The 17,555-nt window shown below is 43.8% G+C and overlaps 1 protein-coding gene across 1 annotated transcript in view; it reads right to left on the bottom strand.

Moving 5' to 3' along the window:
* C1H14orf132 (chromosome 1 C14orf132 homolog) overlaps positions 1–10,061 on the bottom strand; it is a 49,859-nt gene extending 39,798 nt beyond the window's left edge. Inside the window, exon 1 of the mRNA XM_035117261.3 lies at positions 9,757–10,061. Coding sequence (XP_034973152.3) covers positions 9,757–9,783 — 27 coding nt within the window. The 5' untranslated portion in view covers positions 9,784–10,061. The remainder of the gene's footprint in view (positions 1–9,756) is intronic.
* Positions 10,062–17,555: the final 7,494 nt, after the last annotated feature.

The following is a 17,555-nucleotide window of genomic DNA, read 5'->3' as shown; positions in this document are numbered from 1 at the left end:
TGAGCTGAAGAAAATGTTTAAATTAACTTTTGTTTAAAAACCAGAAGCTTTCTTATTAGGATTGATAGGAACTGAACTACCTAAATAACAGAAGAAAATATTTATGTACGCTACAACAGCCGCCCGAATACTGTTAGCACAAAGATGGAAGGAAGAAAAGACACCGACAAAAGAAGAATGGCAGATCAAGCTAATGGACTATGTAGAAACGGCAAAATTAACTGCATAAGTTCAGAGACTATGATAACGAGAAATTTTAAAAAGAGTGGGAATCGTTTATTGTTTATGTGCACAAATACTGTAAACAAGTTGATAAAAATACTGTAAACAAGTTGAGGCTTTTAAGTAAATGCTTACAATTAGTAGAAAATTAGATAAAATTAAGGGAAATAATAATAGAAAAAGTTTAAGAATGGATATGCAGAAGAAATTTGTTAATATAAGCAACCAGAAGAGGGTATAGAGGGAAGTCCAGAGATTTAAAGAATCTCAAACAGAAGGTTTGTGAAAAGGTATTTGTTTTTATTTGTGAAAATGTAACTGTGAAAACCTAATAAAAATTATTTACCAAAAAAATCTCCCCACTACTGCTGATCCTACCAATCTCATTTAAGATAAATTTATATTTATATTTTTTCATTTATATCCCACCTTTCCTCCAGGAAGTTCAAGGTGGCATACAATGTTCTCCTCCTCCCCATTTTCTCCTCTAAACAATCCTATGAAATGGGTTAGGCTAAGAGATAGTGACTGGCCCAAGGTCACCCAGTGAGCTTCACAACTGAGTAGGGATTTGATTGACCAACACTCTGACCACTACTCCATATATCTTGAACACAGGAAGCTTCCCTGTGATGAATGGCTCTCCAGGGTTTGAGGCAAGAGTCTTCCCCAGCCCTATCTGGAGATGCCTGGACTGAACATGAGATTTACCACCAAGCTATGGCCCTTTCCCATTCTGCATCACTACATTATTGTGATACAATTAAAGTTCCTGCCAATGCAACCACATTTTCCTTTTGAATGTATGTAGGAGAAGACACAACTGATGCTATTTATCCAAGGCCTTCTGGCTGGACAGTGAATTACCTAAAACAGGGGTCTGCAACCTGTGGCTCCGGAGCCGCATGTGGCTCTTTTACACCTTTGCTGCAGCTCCGGAGCGGATACGAGGGGAGGAGGCGTCCGAGCCATGCGCCGCCTGAGCCATGCGCTGGCGCCCGCCACGCCCACCAGACACTCGCGCGGTGCCCACCGCCGCCAGAGCACACAGGTGCGGCGGCGCGCTGTGCGCCTGCGCCCCGCACGGCGCCCGCCGGAGTCCACAACTCCGCTGTGCGCGTGCGCTGTGCAAAAAGGACGCAAGGTGACGTTAGCAGCCCAGGGAGCGTGGTCGGCCCCCTCCCTGCATCAGCCCCTCCCCGCCACATTTCTGCAGCCAATAGGCTCACGGGGGCGGGGGCAGAGTTATTTATTTTTTTAAACAGGCGCGCTTCTTCCCGCCCAGCAGCAGAAAAGGCTTGCGGGCTCGGATCGCGTGTTTGCTGCTGCTGCTCCTGCCTGCGGCCTGCCTGTGGCCTCCTGCCGGCCTGGTCAGGAGATTGAGGTAGATGTATTAATCAATGGGTTGATTCAATATGAGGAAATTTTATAAGTTCACTTGATGGGAGCAACACACATGAAACCATACAGGTGTCCTAATAAGGGAGTCAGAGATTTGCCCATTCCCAGTAATCAAGGCAGCCCAAACTCAAAGTTATTTTTATAATGATGAGGATGACATTGGGCCCTCATTATTAATTATTATTTACATCAGGCACTGATTATGATTTATGGTACACTGGGGCCCTGATTAATTTTCTATGGCATTTTGGGGCATTGATTATTGGGCATAGCAAATTTTGCTATGGGGCCCTCTGATTTCTAATTACGTCCCTGTTTTGCGGCTCCCAGTTTATTTTTTTTCTTCGGAAACGGGTCCAAGTGGCTCTTTTTGTCTTAAAGGTTGCAGACCCCTGACCTAAAAGGATACTTTCACCTTGGACAATCCTAATCCTGTCTCCAAAGCACAGGTTGGTTAGTGCTTTGCCACCAGCGACACCCCACTTTTGTGCTATTGTGCATCACATTCATCGAGGACCTAGCAGATTTGACAGCTGGAGGTTTTGATGGATCAACCGAGTGTCAAAGGATTAACATTCCACACTCCTTGAAGGGATTTCGTGCCACGAAGCATTTCACGTGGAAGCGGTGCCTGCACTAACACATTTGGTCACTGCTGAACTTCCTGGCGACATTGTTCTAATTTTCCACCTCGCCGCATTTCATTTCAAGGATCTAACAACCTAACAAGAGCCAGGTAGAATAGTATTCCCACTTTAGACCAAATGCCTGGCTTGCAAAATTATGATTGGGATGATTTTTTTCCCTTTTCCTTTTTAACCCATTTACAGGTAGGTAGCTGTGTTGGTCTGAGTCGAAGCAAAATAGAAAAATTCCTTCAGTAGCACCTTAAAGACCAACTAAGTTTTTATTTTGGTATGAGCTTTCGTGTGCATGCACACTTCTTCAGATACACTGGAAACGGAAGTGTCAGACCCTTATATATATATATGTACAGAGGGTGGTGGGGGGTGGGTGGGAATGGGTGATGGGCTGTTCTTTTTAACCCAATCATTGAAACTAATCAATTGTCAAGAACCGAACCCTGTTTGGATATAAAGAAAAGAAACCTTAGCATGTCACAGTAGGCATGCTTGTTTAAAGAGTTTAGCTCTTTGCAATGGAGTCGAGACTACAAAATGATGATCACCCCTTCGGTTACATCAGGGGATGTGAATGATGTGTGCATGCTTTTTCAATTTGGCAGACTGCAAATTGGTACAGACTTCCCTGCCAAAGAGTTATACAGCACCATCCAGGGTGGACAGGGCTTTCTACCCCCCCAAAGCAGAGGCATATCGAGAAGACATAACACTGCCTGCTTGCACTGCCAAGCAGGCCTATGTCCACTGGTGCAATTAGGCAATTTTAGATTCTGGACGCAATGGTCTTATGGGAGCCCCTACAGGCATGATTCGGCCAAAGCATTCTAAAACCCCACTAGGGAAGTTAGGGCTATGTAGAGGCTCCCCACCTCAAAATGTCTGTATGGCAGCCAGAATGGAGTCTTCTCCTGTGTTATAGAAATCTGTGGTGCAATTAGGTAGTTTTATAGATTCTGGACCAATGACTGGCAAATCTGGCGATTTTTAAATGTAGTTCTCCACATTTCCACCTCACTTTGCAATTTTTAAAAAAGTTTTCATGAGAGTTTTAATGAGCATTCGTCAGCATTTTAGTGCAATTTCCTCCTGATATACACATGCAATTTTTGCCTAACATGCATTTTTTTCTTTTTGCAAAACACTTTCCCTTAATATCATGCATTTTTGTATGCTATTTTCACTAATATATACACCTTCATCCACACTTTACCCATTTTTGTGCACATTACTTGGCTGGAGAAATGCGTGGCAAAATTCAGAGAAGTGCAAATTTCAAAGGAGGGCTGTTTTGGTTTGTGCACTGTTTCGGAAAGAGCGAATTACGTCGGTTCACCTTTTAATGCAATTTGGATTGAATTACTCATCTGTCACCACCAATGTGGGAAAAACATTCCCAGAACATCTCCCAGGGCGTTTTCCCAAGGGAATGGATGTCTATTGCCTCCTCCTCTGCTTCGTGCCCACATCTACCACCATCTGCCCACTGGCTGTGCTCCACAAAGGCCAGATCTGCCACACCTCCCAGCTACCCCGAGCCATGCAGCTTTGATCACAGTTTGGATCCTAAGAAGAACCATATTTTCAGTTCTTTTTGCAGCCCCAAGCCTTAAGGTTCAGGTAGGCATGTGCAGCAGGTGGCAAACGATTTCTCACTGCCTTGGGATATTCAGTTGGTCCTAATAAAAGACATTAAGGGATGCTGGTGGCGCTGTGGTCTAAACCACTGAGCCTAGGGCTTGCCGATCAGAAGGTCAACAGTTCAAATCTCCGCGATGGGGTGTGCGCCCATTGTTCGGTCCCAGCTCCTGCCAACCTAGCAGTTCAAAAGCACGCCAAAGTGCAAGTAGATAAATAGGTACCGTACCGCTACAGAGCGAAGGTAAACGGCGTTTCCGTGTGCTGCTCAGGTTCGCCAGAAGTGGCTTAGTCATGCTGGCAACATGACCTGGGAGCTGAACGCCGGCTCACTCCGGCAATAATGCAAGATGAGCACAAATTATTATTATTATTATTATTATTATTATTATTATTATTATTATTTCTGGATTCCACCCCAGCTTCCAAGGGGCCAGCATGCATGACTGCAGCTTCACCCCCCTCCCCTCCCCACCAGGCTACCGTATTTTTTCCGTATTTAGGAAAAAATATAGTCTTATACACGGGGGAAAAAGGCACATATAGGAGATAATTTTAAAAATGCAACTGAAAGCCACAGACACATTCCTGTTAAGAATTAAAGAACTAAAACAATTTAGTGGGGGTGACTGTCCGGTCATCTGTTGCATGAAACAACAACAATATTGTCATGCAATATGTTCCAAAGACACAGAGCAAGCTTTGTGGAGAAGCATCTGACGAAGCCCACTGGACTGGCACAGGCAGATCTCAGGTTTGCTGAATTGACTTTGCTTCCACCCCACCCACCAGAAGCCTGAGGTCCCCCAAATGAAACCAAGTGCAAAATTGGGGCTTTGGGAGGCAGATGAAACCGATGCAAAATGGAGCCCCAGAGCCAAGCGATGGGACCAATTACTTACTGTTTCCTGTTAGCCATATACTGACATTGCACTAATTCAAACCTACACCTTAAGGTGCCTTCCATGAACTTCCTTAATTTATCTTAGGAACCAGGTCAACAGCTTCCCATGAGAGAAACCCAGATTGTGACACTATGAAGGTTTGCTGCCAAGCATCAAAGAAGCCGTGTGTTTTTCATCTCTGAGCAGTTGATGTCTGTGTGCCACATCTAGGCAGGTATTCATGCATTTTTAACATGTGGTGTCTCCACCAGGTTCTCTATTCCCCAACCCCTGGAAAAAATATATAACCTCTTTCTCTTTTTAAAGCTCATTTTCTTGGATTTGTTCCAGAAAAGAATACATTGCCAAACGGGAATGGAACATTCATTACTGTCATGGATACTTATACACAGGCCAGGAGCGAAACTTGGAAGGCCTACATTTCCAAGCAGATAACGGACGGGATTCATTTTTTTGCTCCTGCTCTGTTTCTAAGATGCAGAAACGCAAAAGGACCGTGCAATCAGCATGAGCTCCACTAACAGGAGCTCAGTAATTCTGCCTTCTTAGCCAGCTCTTGGCTCATCCTTACAGAGGAGGGAAGCCACAAGGCCTAGCTCAGACTTCTTTACTCTTACTTTTAAAGGAGACTGTCTCTGCAAAACACAAGCAACTCAGGACTGAGGGAAGTTCATTCTTGCCCCCAAACGCTGTAGTTTGCATCCTTCCCTCTATAGATTTTTTTAAAAAAACAACAACAACAACTACAACCCGATTTCTTTTATCATAAATATATGCCACCTGTTGGGCAAAAAAATCCACATATTTTCATAAATATTGCAAGCAGTTCTTATAGTAGGAAACCATTTCAGGTTTGTATCAGAGCAGTGCATATGTAGAACAAAGGGAGGGTATGATAAGCATGCAATCCAATACATAAATTAAATACAATGTAAGATAGATGTAGAAACTGGTTCCCTCATTGTGAGAAGTGAGGTTACAGGGAACCAGGCAGAGGGCCTTCTTGGCAGTGGAACCCTGTGGAACGCCCTCCTATCAGATGTCAAGGAAATAAACAACTATTTGACTTTTCAAAGACATCTGAAAGCAGCCCTGTATAGGGAAGTTTTTTAATAGCTGATGTTTTATTATACTTTTGTTGGTACCCGCCCAGAGTGGCTGGGGCAAAAACAGTCAAAAACAGGAATAAAATTTTCATTCCTGCACTGTAGGAGATTGGATTAGATGACCCTTGTGGTCCATTCCAACTCTACAATTCTGTGATTCTAAGCTGTCTTTTACTAAGTCAGGTTTTAAGCAGGGTTCTCGCTCAGCCTTTCCTACAAATGCTAAGGGCAGAACCTGGGACCTGCTGAATGCAAAGCTACTGAGCTATGGTGTAAAACAACCACATTCTTTTGGCTCTCTCTATTACCAAAATAAGGACGTGGGTGGCGCTGTGGGTTAAACTACAGAGCCTAGGACTTGCTGATCAGAAGGTCGGCGGTTCGAATCCCCGCAACGGAGTGAGTTCCCGTTGCTCGGTCCCTGCTCCTGCCAACCTAGCAGTTTGAAAGCATGTCAGTGCAAATAGGTAGGTACCACTGTGGTGGGAAGGTAAACGGTGTTTCCGTGCGCTGCTCTGGTGCGCCAGAAGTGGCTTAGTCATGTTGGCCACATGACCTGGAAGTTGTACGCCGGCTCCCTCGGCCAGTAAAGCGAGATGAGTGCCGCAACCCCAGAGTCGTCCGCAACTGGACCTAATGGTCAGGGGTCCCTTTACCTTTACCTATTACTGAAATACATCATGCAAAATATAACTGAGTAACTGGAGAGCCATTTCGCAAATGGTTTTCATCCCTTCCCGAGAGAAGAGACAGGAATTTATGTCAGGCGGGGGCGGGGAAGCCTGTCAGGATTACCAGCAGACAAATATTTCATCTCTCCTTAATGCAGCCTAATTCAATTTAACATGAAATCACCTGACATAAGCTCAAAGCTTTTGCAATAAGTATGAATGGGCCAGACAGCTAGATAGTAACCAGCAGGCAAGAATATATTGGCTGTGCTCCTAATGTTACTGTTAAGATGCCATGTTTGAGAAAAAGGGAGAGAAAGCATGCCAGTAATGACCAATGACAACTGGAGGTGCTGTTTATTATTATTGAGATTTCTAACTTCAGCTGCCCTTATGGCAAAGACAGGAAACTTTTCAAAACATACTCTGGGTGCCTACTTATCCAGGAGGTGGGAACTTTGATTAAATCTATTTTGGTGAAGGGGTTCCACCACCACCACAACAACCCACCTTTTCCAAACAAAGAGCACTCTAAGGTATACACCCACACACAGTCCATTTCAATTAATGGGAACCACCAAAAAGGCACCCATGTCTCATGCGCCTCTTGTTCATTTCTCTAGGGCTGTGCAGGAGAATTTCTTGGTTGGTCAGGCCCAAAGATCACTTTTCTTTTCTTTTTTTACAGGAAGAACAGTAGAATTACACCAGATATATTACCCTCATTGTTCAAAACTCCCAATGTTCTAGGTGCATTTTACGACAGGGAATTTCATTAGTGTGAGCTTTTTCTGAGCTCTGGGCGCAGTACTGCGCCTAAGATTTTGGAGTAAAACTGCAGAGTGGACAGAAAGGAGGACCTTCTTCTGCCTCCCCACTTCCACCTACTTTCTGAAGACTTTCTTAAGAATATTAGGAAAGTGGGCAAGGGAAGGACTAGACCAGGCTTCCCCAAACTTCGGCCCTCCAGATGTTTTGGACTACAATTCCCATCATCCCTGACCACTGGTCCTGTTAGCTAGGGATCATGGGAGTTGTAGGCCAAAACATCTGGAGGGCCACAGTTTGGGGATGCCTGGACTAGACCATGTGAAAAATGAACATAATATTTTAGCTGCAGTTCATTCATTTTCAGCTTTGTATTCTAGTTATAAAAAAGTGTGCCGAGACATTCCGTCGTTGTGCCCATAACCTAGGTTTAAGGTACCATTTAGCTCCTAGCTTTCATATCTCAGTTTCTAACACTGGTTATCCTATGACCGACTTCAGTGACACTATATGAGGTCAGTCAAGAAACCAGCTGGGGAGATAAGAACCAGCAGGAGCTTCCTCCCTTCAGCTCTTCCATATAGGAAATTAAACTTTAATCCTTCATTGAGGCTCTACTAAACCTTTTGCCATAAGGCAGGGGTGGGCAGACATCAAGCTTGCAGAATCAACTAAGTTTTTTTTTTACCCTAGAATACTGAAGTCCACTAGCTGGAGCTTAGTCCAGTCCAGTCCAGTCCAAAATACATATCTATGATTCTGTGTTAAATAGTAGTTTAGGAAAGGGGTGGATACACCCTTAGAATTAATGAACAGAGCACCTTACATATATAGAATCATAGAGCTGGAAGTGACCCTGAGGATCATCTAGTCCAACCCCCTGCAATGCATATGTAGCTTTCCCATATGGGGATCAAACCTGCAACCTTGGCATTATCAGCACCACACTCTAGTCTTGTGGTCCAGGAGGTTGCCTGTGCTGTGCATGTCTAGGAACTCAGTTTTCAGTCTTCGCATACAAAACTGCACTTGTTGTTTTCCCTTAAGTCCTTGTCCCCCACTCATTTCAGCATCTCTCTCTCTCTCTCTCTCTCTCTCTCTCTCTCTCTCTCTCTCTCTCTGTGTGTGTGTGTGTGTGTTGTTGTTGTTGTTGTTGTTGTTGCTATCGTTAAACAATTGGGTGTTGGAAATCCTTGGTTATCTACTGCAAGCCAGAAATCTAACAGTAGATCAAACATTGCTAACCTGATACTTCCCAGATGTTTTGGACTACAAATCCCATCAGCCATAGTCAGCATGGCTGTGCTGGATGGGTAGGTTAAGACAGAGAGGATGGAAAGATGGATGGACCAGGCACAGAGCAGCACAGTGGGGCTTATTTCTCAGCAGACAAGCACAGGTAAAGCTCAAATCTTATATCTATAATAATTGGAAGTAAATCCCTTTGAATTTAGTGGCGCTTACTCTGAGTAGAGGATAGTGCTGTTACATTATATATACATGGAAATAGGGTTGTTGTTTTTTGAAAATTATTCCTACCCATCTGCTCTATCCCCACAGGAAAGTGTACTTCCTGATGCTACACACCACCACATCTAATTATCCCACATTTATCAGGTTTCCAAGCATACTGAATTTTGCATACACCCTGGGACCTTAGGGTGATGGACGGGTAATACATTATTATTATTAGAAATGCAAATTATTAAGTGGGACAGAAACGTCTTAAGCAAATGAAAGAAATCAGTACAGTTGGAGAATTCTATTATTTGCTGCTGCAAGGGAGACGCAGCCCTTCATCTCTTTCAGGGGGAAATTGGCTTGTTGCATTCAAAATAAGGAGGAAAACAAAAATCTCGCACAAACCTCTTTATCCCTCCCACCCCACGCTCTTCTCGGGGTTATTTCACTACGCCCAAAAACCCCAGGGCTGGAAAGTACAGTAACAAAGGAGAGAGAGAGAGAGAGAGAGAGAGAGAGAGAGGCTTCCCCACTCCCCTCCTCCAGCTCCTCGCCTAAAAATAGAAAAGGGGGGGGGAAATCAGTGCATCTCAAAGCATCCACCCAGAAACCTGTGCAACCGCAACACCCTTTCCTAGCGAGGGGCGGCTTCGAGGTCGCCCCTCTATACAAAGCCTCCTCCATTCTTTTCATTGTATTCACTCGACGGGACTTGTATCCCGCTTAGTCGCCCAGAACCTCAAAGTGGTTCCGCTGGAATCCTAAGCGCTTTACGCAAAATCCCCCCTCATTCATCACGACAGCTATGGATGTCAGAGGTGGATGACCCACGCCCGCCCGCCCCCCCAATATTCGGGGGCGCGGAGAGGGGCGGTTCGAAGGCTCAGCGGACCCTCGCGGAGCATCACGGGGTGGGGTCGGGACGTTGCCTCTCGCCATTTACCTGCGCGGCCATAAAGGAGAGATCCATGGTGCTGCTGGATCCCGAGGTGCTGCTGCTGCTACTGCTGGCGCTGTTGTTGTTGGTGCTCCTCGCCGAACTGGCGGTGAAGCTGGTGCTGAGATTGCTGCTACCCCCCGGCGTGGCTTCGTCTCTGGGGGGCTGGGGAGGGGCCTCCCCCAGCAGCAGCTTGGGGCGCGTTACCAGTTCCAGCTCCCTGGGGTGGCGGAGCCCGCGCGGCTGCCTGGCTGTCCCCAGCTTCCTCGGAACATGGTCCGCCCCGATGCTTGCTGTAGCTCGAGCCTCCACAAGCAACTAGTCCGCGCGAGGAGCCGCCTTCGCTGCTGCCTGGCCACGCCCCCTTTCCCGGGCCGCTTAGTCGCAGCAGCAGCAGCAGCAGACAAAGGGGGACAGGCTCTCCTCTCTCCGCCTCCTGCTCCAGCGAGGGCTTCTGCCTGGTGCAAGGGAAATTGCTAAGCCAGCCAACCACCTGAGTCCCCAGCTACGATGCCAAACACACACATATTACGCACACAGAGATGGAGTGTGTCTGTGTTCCCCCTTGGCAGTTCTCCTGTGACTTAAAAAAAAATGCCCGGATGATATGAGAGGCAGGCAGACGTTCAACAGGTCACTTCTGTTGCCCAGCCGCACAGCATCTCCGTTGTTCGTAGGCACTCATTAGATTTTCAAAAGGCTTTCTTTCTATATATTTTTTTTACAAGGCGCCTCACCAAAGGCTCCTGAGCAAGCTGCGCAGTTACGAAATAAGAAATAGCTCCGTTGGTTAGAGCGCGGTGCTGATGGACAGCTGCATATTCCTGCAACGGAATCGGGGTGGCCAGCTCCCAAGAGACTGCGATCTACCTACAGAGTTAAAAACTGGCAGTAATCTACCCCCTTTTGGGGGTTCAGGTCAAAGTTGTTGAGCTTTTTTGGGAGGAGGAAAGCCTCTTTCTAGGGGTGCAGGCTTCTTTGGGGGGAGCTGGTGATCTACCACATATGTCCAGTGATCTACCAGTAGATCACGACCTACCTGTTGGGCATGCCTGGAGATGATCCTCCAGCTCCCTTCTAACTCTACAATCCTATGATTCAAGAGGAGAGGGCTTCCTGTATCAGGACTTGGTTATGTAGCAGGGAGTAAGGATAAAAGAACAGCTCTCTGCACGGAGAGATGTAGAAAGTGGAGTGTCCCCAACCCTCACCCCACAAGGATCAGGCGTGGGCCTGTACTAAATGGTTCAGGGTGATAAAAACAAGGTGGAGAGTACCAAAAGGATGACCGAGTGAATGGGTGGTAAACTGGCAAATGCAGTTTGGCGTAAAAGAAAAGTGTAAAGCTGTATATGTTGTGGTGAAACCTTAATTTCTTGTATATGCTCATTGGGTCTCCCTCATGGGCATCCAATGAAGCTGGAGGCTGGAGGAATCAGGACAGATAAAATATTTACTCACATGGCACATAGTTAAACTACGGAACTCACTCCTGCAGGAGGCAGTGATATGCCACCAACTTGGATGGCTTTAGAAGAGGATGCACGGAGGATGAGAATTTCAATGACTACTAGCCATTCTGACTACGCTCTGCCTCTATGGTTGGACGCATTGACCCTAACTCTGGAATTTCCCCCCTCCCTGCCCAGGAAAATATTGATGGCTACAGCTTTGATAAGCTGCTGCTGCTGCTGCCTAGTTAAAGCATAGCTGTTCTCTCAGGCAAAGTCTGCCCTGCTGTCTTGTTAACATTAATTGCTGCCTGCAGATCTTTGTTGTCCTCTGTTTTAATTGTCCTGGTTTTATTGTGTTTGATTGGAAGCTGTGAGGTGTGGACCACATTGTGGTGAAAAGCATTCTGTGCGCTTCATAAATAGGTAAAATACCCTTTAATAAAAATTGCACTAATGAAAGTAATTTAGTTGACTCTCCCCAACTTCACTTCTTCTAGATTCATGGTTTGTTTATTACTCAGCATTGAGAACGTGGATATAGAGACGATTTGAACTTTAGAAATAAGACGGCAGTGGACAGTTGCGAGGAATTCCCAATTTCTTGAAGCATGGGAACCCAAAAATAAATTATTTAGATGATTTGGCATAACATTCGGTTTGATTGATATATATATGTGTATAATTTGAAATATTGAATGTGATATAATTGGTTTTAATTGGAAAATTAATAAAAATATTTAAAAAAAAAAAAAAAGAGAACGTGGATATAGAGTTCACTTTATGGCATTTGAAGCAGCAAGGCCACTTGGAGTATGGGGCCATGGGCAAAATGGGCATTATGACTCATGAAGCATCTCTTGTCTATATATGTGCATGCCTATGTACAGGAACACTCTTATAAACCAGACCTTTGGTTGATTTGATTGACATCCAATGCCAGGCTTCTTCAAACTCAGCCCACCAGATGTTTTGGCCTACAACTCGCATGATCCCTAGCTAGCAGGACCTGTGGTCAGGCATGATGGGAATTGTAGTCTCAAAACGTCTGAAGGGCCGAGTTTGAGGAAGCCTGTCCTATGCCTTTTTAAATTGTGAAGTTCTTTTTGGGTTATTAGGTTGTTGTTCTTATTTTGATTATGGATTTTGTTTTTTGTTGTTGTTTTTATAGAAAATATCTTTATTGTTTTAAAAAGGTGTAATTACAAACATTTCATACTTCATACATACACAATTTCCCCAGACAGTATACAACAACAACAAAAAACCCCATTGCAGGCACAAAAAAGAGCAAAAAGAAAAAGAGTAAAAAAGAAAAAGAAAAATACAAAAAGAAAAAAGGATTAACACCAAACAAATTTAAAAAGAAAAAGAAGAAAAGAAATTGTTCTTCCAATTATCCAGTCTGTAATTCATATTTTCCCCAAATTATCGCACATTCAAGAATATATTAACTACTTAATACTTTTTCCATACATAATAAATCAGATTCAGCCTAAGCCTGCTATTAGGGATTTCGATATTCCGCTTTTAAATCAATATTCTTCAAACATCTCCCATTCCTTCTTTGCTTTTTGTCTTGTTTGCCCCCTTATTCTTGCTGATGTTGTTGCCAATTGAATATATTCTACCATCAATGTTTGCCCATCTGCTATATTTGGTACTTTATCTGATTTCCAGTTACGGCCTATCAGGATCCTTGCTGCCACTAATCCATACATAATCCTTTTTGTTGTTTTAATTTCTTCATACATAATCCCACTAATCCTTTTTGTTGTTTTAATTTCTTCTGGTATTGAATTTAATAAAAATCTCAGGCTTTTCCTTAAATGTACTTTTAAATATTTTTTTCAGTTCTTCATATATCAAATTCCAATAGTTGCTTATGTTTGGGCAGCTCCACCACATATGTATCATGGATCCTTTTTCTCCTTTACATCTCCAGCATACATCCAAATTATTTTTAAACATTTTGGCAATTTTTTCTGGCGTTTGATACCACCTGTACATAATTTTTAATATATTTTCTTTTAGGTTATAACAGGCAGTGAATTTCATATCTTGTTTCCATAATTTTCCCCCTTGTTCTATTGGGACATTGTATCCAAAATCTTGGGCCCATTTTATCATCACTGATTTTGTTTGTTCTTCTTTAAGTTCCCATTCTAATAGCAGGTCGTATATATGTGAAATGTATTTTCCTTTCCTCTGAGTCAGTTCTATCTCAAATTTTGATTTTTCTTTTGCAAGTCCCAATTTTTTATCTAATATGAATCTTTGGTTTATTTGAAAATATTGAAGCCAATCAGATAGATGTTCTTTTACTTCTTCTTTTTTTAAAAAATGATCATTCATTTTGTTTTCCCCCTAACAATTCATGGTATGTGGCATTTTTGGTATCCATGTTGAGTTTTTTGACTGTTACCACCTCCTTTGGTGAAACCCACAGAGGTATTTTAGGCTCTAAAATACCCTTATATTAAATCCAGATCAGATATAGTGATTTCCTTATCAGATGGTTCAGAAAACCTCTATGAGATTTCACCTTATCATAGATTAGATATGAATGCCAACCAAAACGGTTGTCGACCCTCTCTAGGTCCAGTAATTCCGTGTCCTTCAGAATTATCCATTCTTTTAACCATATCAAACCTGCTGCCGCATGGTACAGTTCTAAATCTGGGAGAGCAAATCCCCCCCTTTCAATCCTATCGGTCAGCAGTTGATATTTTATTCTAGGTCTTCTACCACTCTAGATAAATTCCTTTGTCCACTCTGAAAAACATTTCATACCTCCTAGAATCGGTATCATTTGAAATAAGTACATCATCCTCGGGAGTATACTCATTTTAACAGCTGATATTCTTCCCCACAGTGATAGTGACAATTTGTTCCATATTTCCATGTCTCGCTTAATTTCCCTCCATACTCTTTTATAATTATCATCATATAATTTAATACATCTTGGTGCTATCCAAATACCTAAATATTTTGCTTTTGTTTTTACTTCTATTCCTGTCCGTTTCTGTAATTCCTCCCTTTCTTTTGCATTCATATTTTTGGTGAGTAACCAAATGAAAATGGATTTTGTGGTTTTCTATTTTGATTTTATTCTGTAAACCACCCTGAGACTTGCGGGTATAGGGCGGTATATAAATTCAAATGATGATGATGAAGATAAATTCATTCTGGAGGTCCGTTCTTAACCTGAAACTGTTCTTAACCTGAGGTACCACTTTAGCTAATGGGGCCTCCCGCTGCTGCTGCGCTGCCGCCGTGCATTTTCTGTTCTCATCCTGAAGCAAAGTTCTTAATCCGAGGTACTATTTCTGGGTTAGCAGAGTCTGTAATCTGAAGCGTCTGTAACCTGAGGTACCACTGTAATGTCAAAACCAACCCTTACCAGCACTCCACAGTATTGGTAAGTTTATTCGTTGTCCATAATGGGCATTGCAACCATGAGACTTCAATATATGTACATTTTTATTAAGTTTTCACAAAGTTCCAGGTCATGTTGCTGTTTGTGTTCCCATATGTGGGGACCTCCAATTGTTTGTAGTTTTGTAGCCCTGGACCAGCACACTGCCTAGCTGCTGCAGCAAGCTGGACGAGGGGGGGAAATTCAGTCTGAAGCCCAGGAAGGGGGAGGGCTCTGTGGGTGAGTGGCTCTCATGCCTGAGAAAAAGGTCAGTTGGCCTGTCTGGGTGCCCTACCTCTGAAGGAGCAGGTATGTGGTTTGGTAGTGGTCCTAGATCAGGCATCCCCAAACTGCAGCCCTCCAGATGTTTTGGCCTACAACTCCCATGATCCTTAGCTAACAGGACCAGTGGTTGGGGAAGATGGGAATTGTAGTCCAAAACATCTGGAGGGCCGAAGTTTGGCAATGCCTGTCCTAGATGCATCTTTGTCACTAGAGGCTCAGGTGTTGTAGCAGTGCAGAAATCTTTTTCTCTATCCACTTTTTCCAGGCCATGAATAATTTTTATAGAACTTCGATCTTGTCCCCTTGTGCTGCAAACTTTCCTCATAAGGGATTCTCTAGTTAATTATCCCAAATAAAGAAACAAAGAAAACATCCCCATGCCTTAGAAGAGCCTTCATCAACCAGGTGACCTCTGGGCAGCTTAGATTACAACTCCCATTGTGGTCACTGTCACCACCAGACAACAGGGGGCACCGGGTTGGCAAAGGTTGACTCAGAGCCTTGAACAAATTATGCAATACGTAACTCGATATCACTTGGGAAGCCAAATGCAGGCTGCACTATCTTATACCGGCACATGCTTGCCTGGGAGTAACTGAACTTTCTCATAGACATCTATGCACCACTCACTCAAAAACAGACTATGGGTTATTAGAGTGCTTCATGAAGATTTGCTTTAAAGCTGTTTACTTCAAAGGGGGGAGGACAGGTTTTTGTCGTCCCCACCCCCACCCCGCTCAGAGCACTGGAACATACGTCAATTAGTGAATGGTTGGGTTTGTCAGATTTCCTGAGGCATAGTAGGAAATCCTTTGTTGCACTGAATGTGTGCATAAGCTCTGCTTTTGCTTCATAAAGCACATCTAACGAAATTTGACAATTGAGTCTGGCATCCAAAGAGGATTTTTTTAAAAATGTGCATGTATTTATGTGTGTTTGCATTTACTGTATGTTGTGTTCTAGTCCCCAAAGCAATTCAAAGTTCTCCTTTCTTAGACCTCTTTTAAACAATACAAACATTTGGAATGCGAGGATTAGCTTGCTGAATGAGACTCATGGCCCAGTTAGCGAAGTCCCCTGTTTTTAATCTCACAAGATGGAGATAACCATCCACCCACAATTGCATTCTGCCTCTGGACTAGAGAAGTGAAGGTCTGGCGGGGGGTGGGGGTGGGGGTGGGGGCAGAAAACAGGGGAACCACCAGTCCTCAGTTTCCTCCCTCACACCTTCACATCCTTCATGTGTTTGTCTAACTTTTTCAAATCTCTTCTGCTAGTGCCTTAGTCCCCATCATGGCTAGGACCTTTTTTTTGTCTGTATCACTCTTTAATCTTTCAATAGGGCAAAGGCAGAGGGCCTTCTCAGTAGTCACAACCACCCCATGGAACGCCCTCGCATCAGTTGCCAAGGAAATAAACAACTGTTAGACTTTTAGAAGACATCTGAAGGCAGCTCTGTTTAGGGAAGTTTTTAATGTTTGATGTTCTATCGTGTTTTTAATATTCTGTTGGGAGCTGCCCAGAGTGGCTGGGGAAAGCCAGTCAGATGGGCAGCATACAAATATCATCATCATCATCATCATCATCATCATCATCCATCCTTCCTGGCAATACTTGTTGGTTGAAAGGTAGGCTATGCAGAGTGTGAGCTGGCCCTTGCTGCCAGAAGAACTCAAACTCGGGTTTCTATTTCTGCCAGTGTTTAATAAATGTATAGATCTGGGATATATATATAGGCAAGATAAGGTTTACAGGTGCAGCGGGTGAATCACATGGCTAGTTGCAAGCTGAGACGTTGATCCAACAAGCTCCACGTCCCCCTGCCTCTTCCTTTTGAAGAGTGGGGCAGACACAAGACTTAAAACAAGATAAATCTGTATCCTGAATGGTAACCTTTGAATGCATTTACAGTGTTGTCAATTAAACACTGTCCCCATATGAACACCATCCCATTTTTATTGTGTTCTGTGCTTTGCACTAGGGAGCCCCGTGGGATTCACCCAACCGAAGCATCTGGAAATTTGCTGCCTTTGGTGAGCCCCGTCCAAATGGATCTGAGGAGCCCTGCCTGGAGACAAGAGTGCAGAACGTCTGCCAACCCCCAACCCCCCCCCACTCCACCCCCTGTTGTTTCCTTACAACAGAAAGCAGACGAGAGATGCTGAATTTTTAATACCAGAGCCTGATTGGATTGAATTGCCAGAAGAAAATGCACTTAAGGAACTCTTTACATTTTTCATTCATACTTCAGCACCACTTAGGGAACTGAATAAATAATCAGTAATTTGATGGAATTCCCAGCCGCCCACCCGTGTAATGTGACAGAAATGTGTCTGCACAGGTATTTTAGGGGAACAATGGGGGGAAAGGCACCAGAACATTGTTGCATGATCTGTCGAGTGAAAATGCAGAGAGAAGAAGCTGGTGCTCTTTGCCCCTTCTCTTTTGTTCATCTGCTTTCAGTGCCACCTTTTCCCTCGAAAGGTCCTTCCAGGGGGATCGCAAGTTAAGAGCACAGCAAACACAAAATGTAAGCCGGAAAAAAAATCATATAAGAAAAAGAAGGAGAACACAGCAGAGATCTAGCCTCAAGCAGCAAAAAAGGACCCCGGGAAGATGAAATACGTATATTCCTGCTTAAAAGCCTGACA

This window comes from Zootoca vivipara, chromosome 1 (genome assembly GCF_965207765.1).
Source record: "Zootoca vivipara chromosome 1, rZooViv2.hap1.1, whole genome shotgun sequence".
NCBI classification, from domain to species: domain Eukaryota; kingdom Metazoa; phylum Chordata; class Lepidosauria; order Squamata; family Lacertidae; genus Zootoca; species Zootoca vivipara.
Note: the sequence above shows the minus strand (reverse complement) of the source record. Positions and strands in the feature narration are given on the sequence as shown.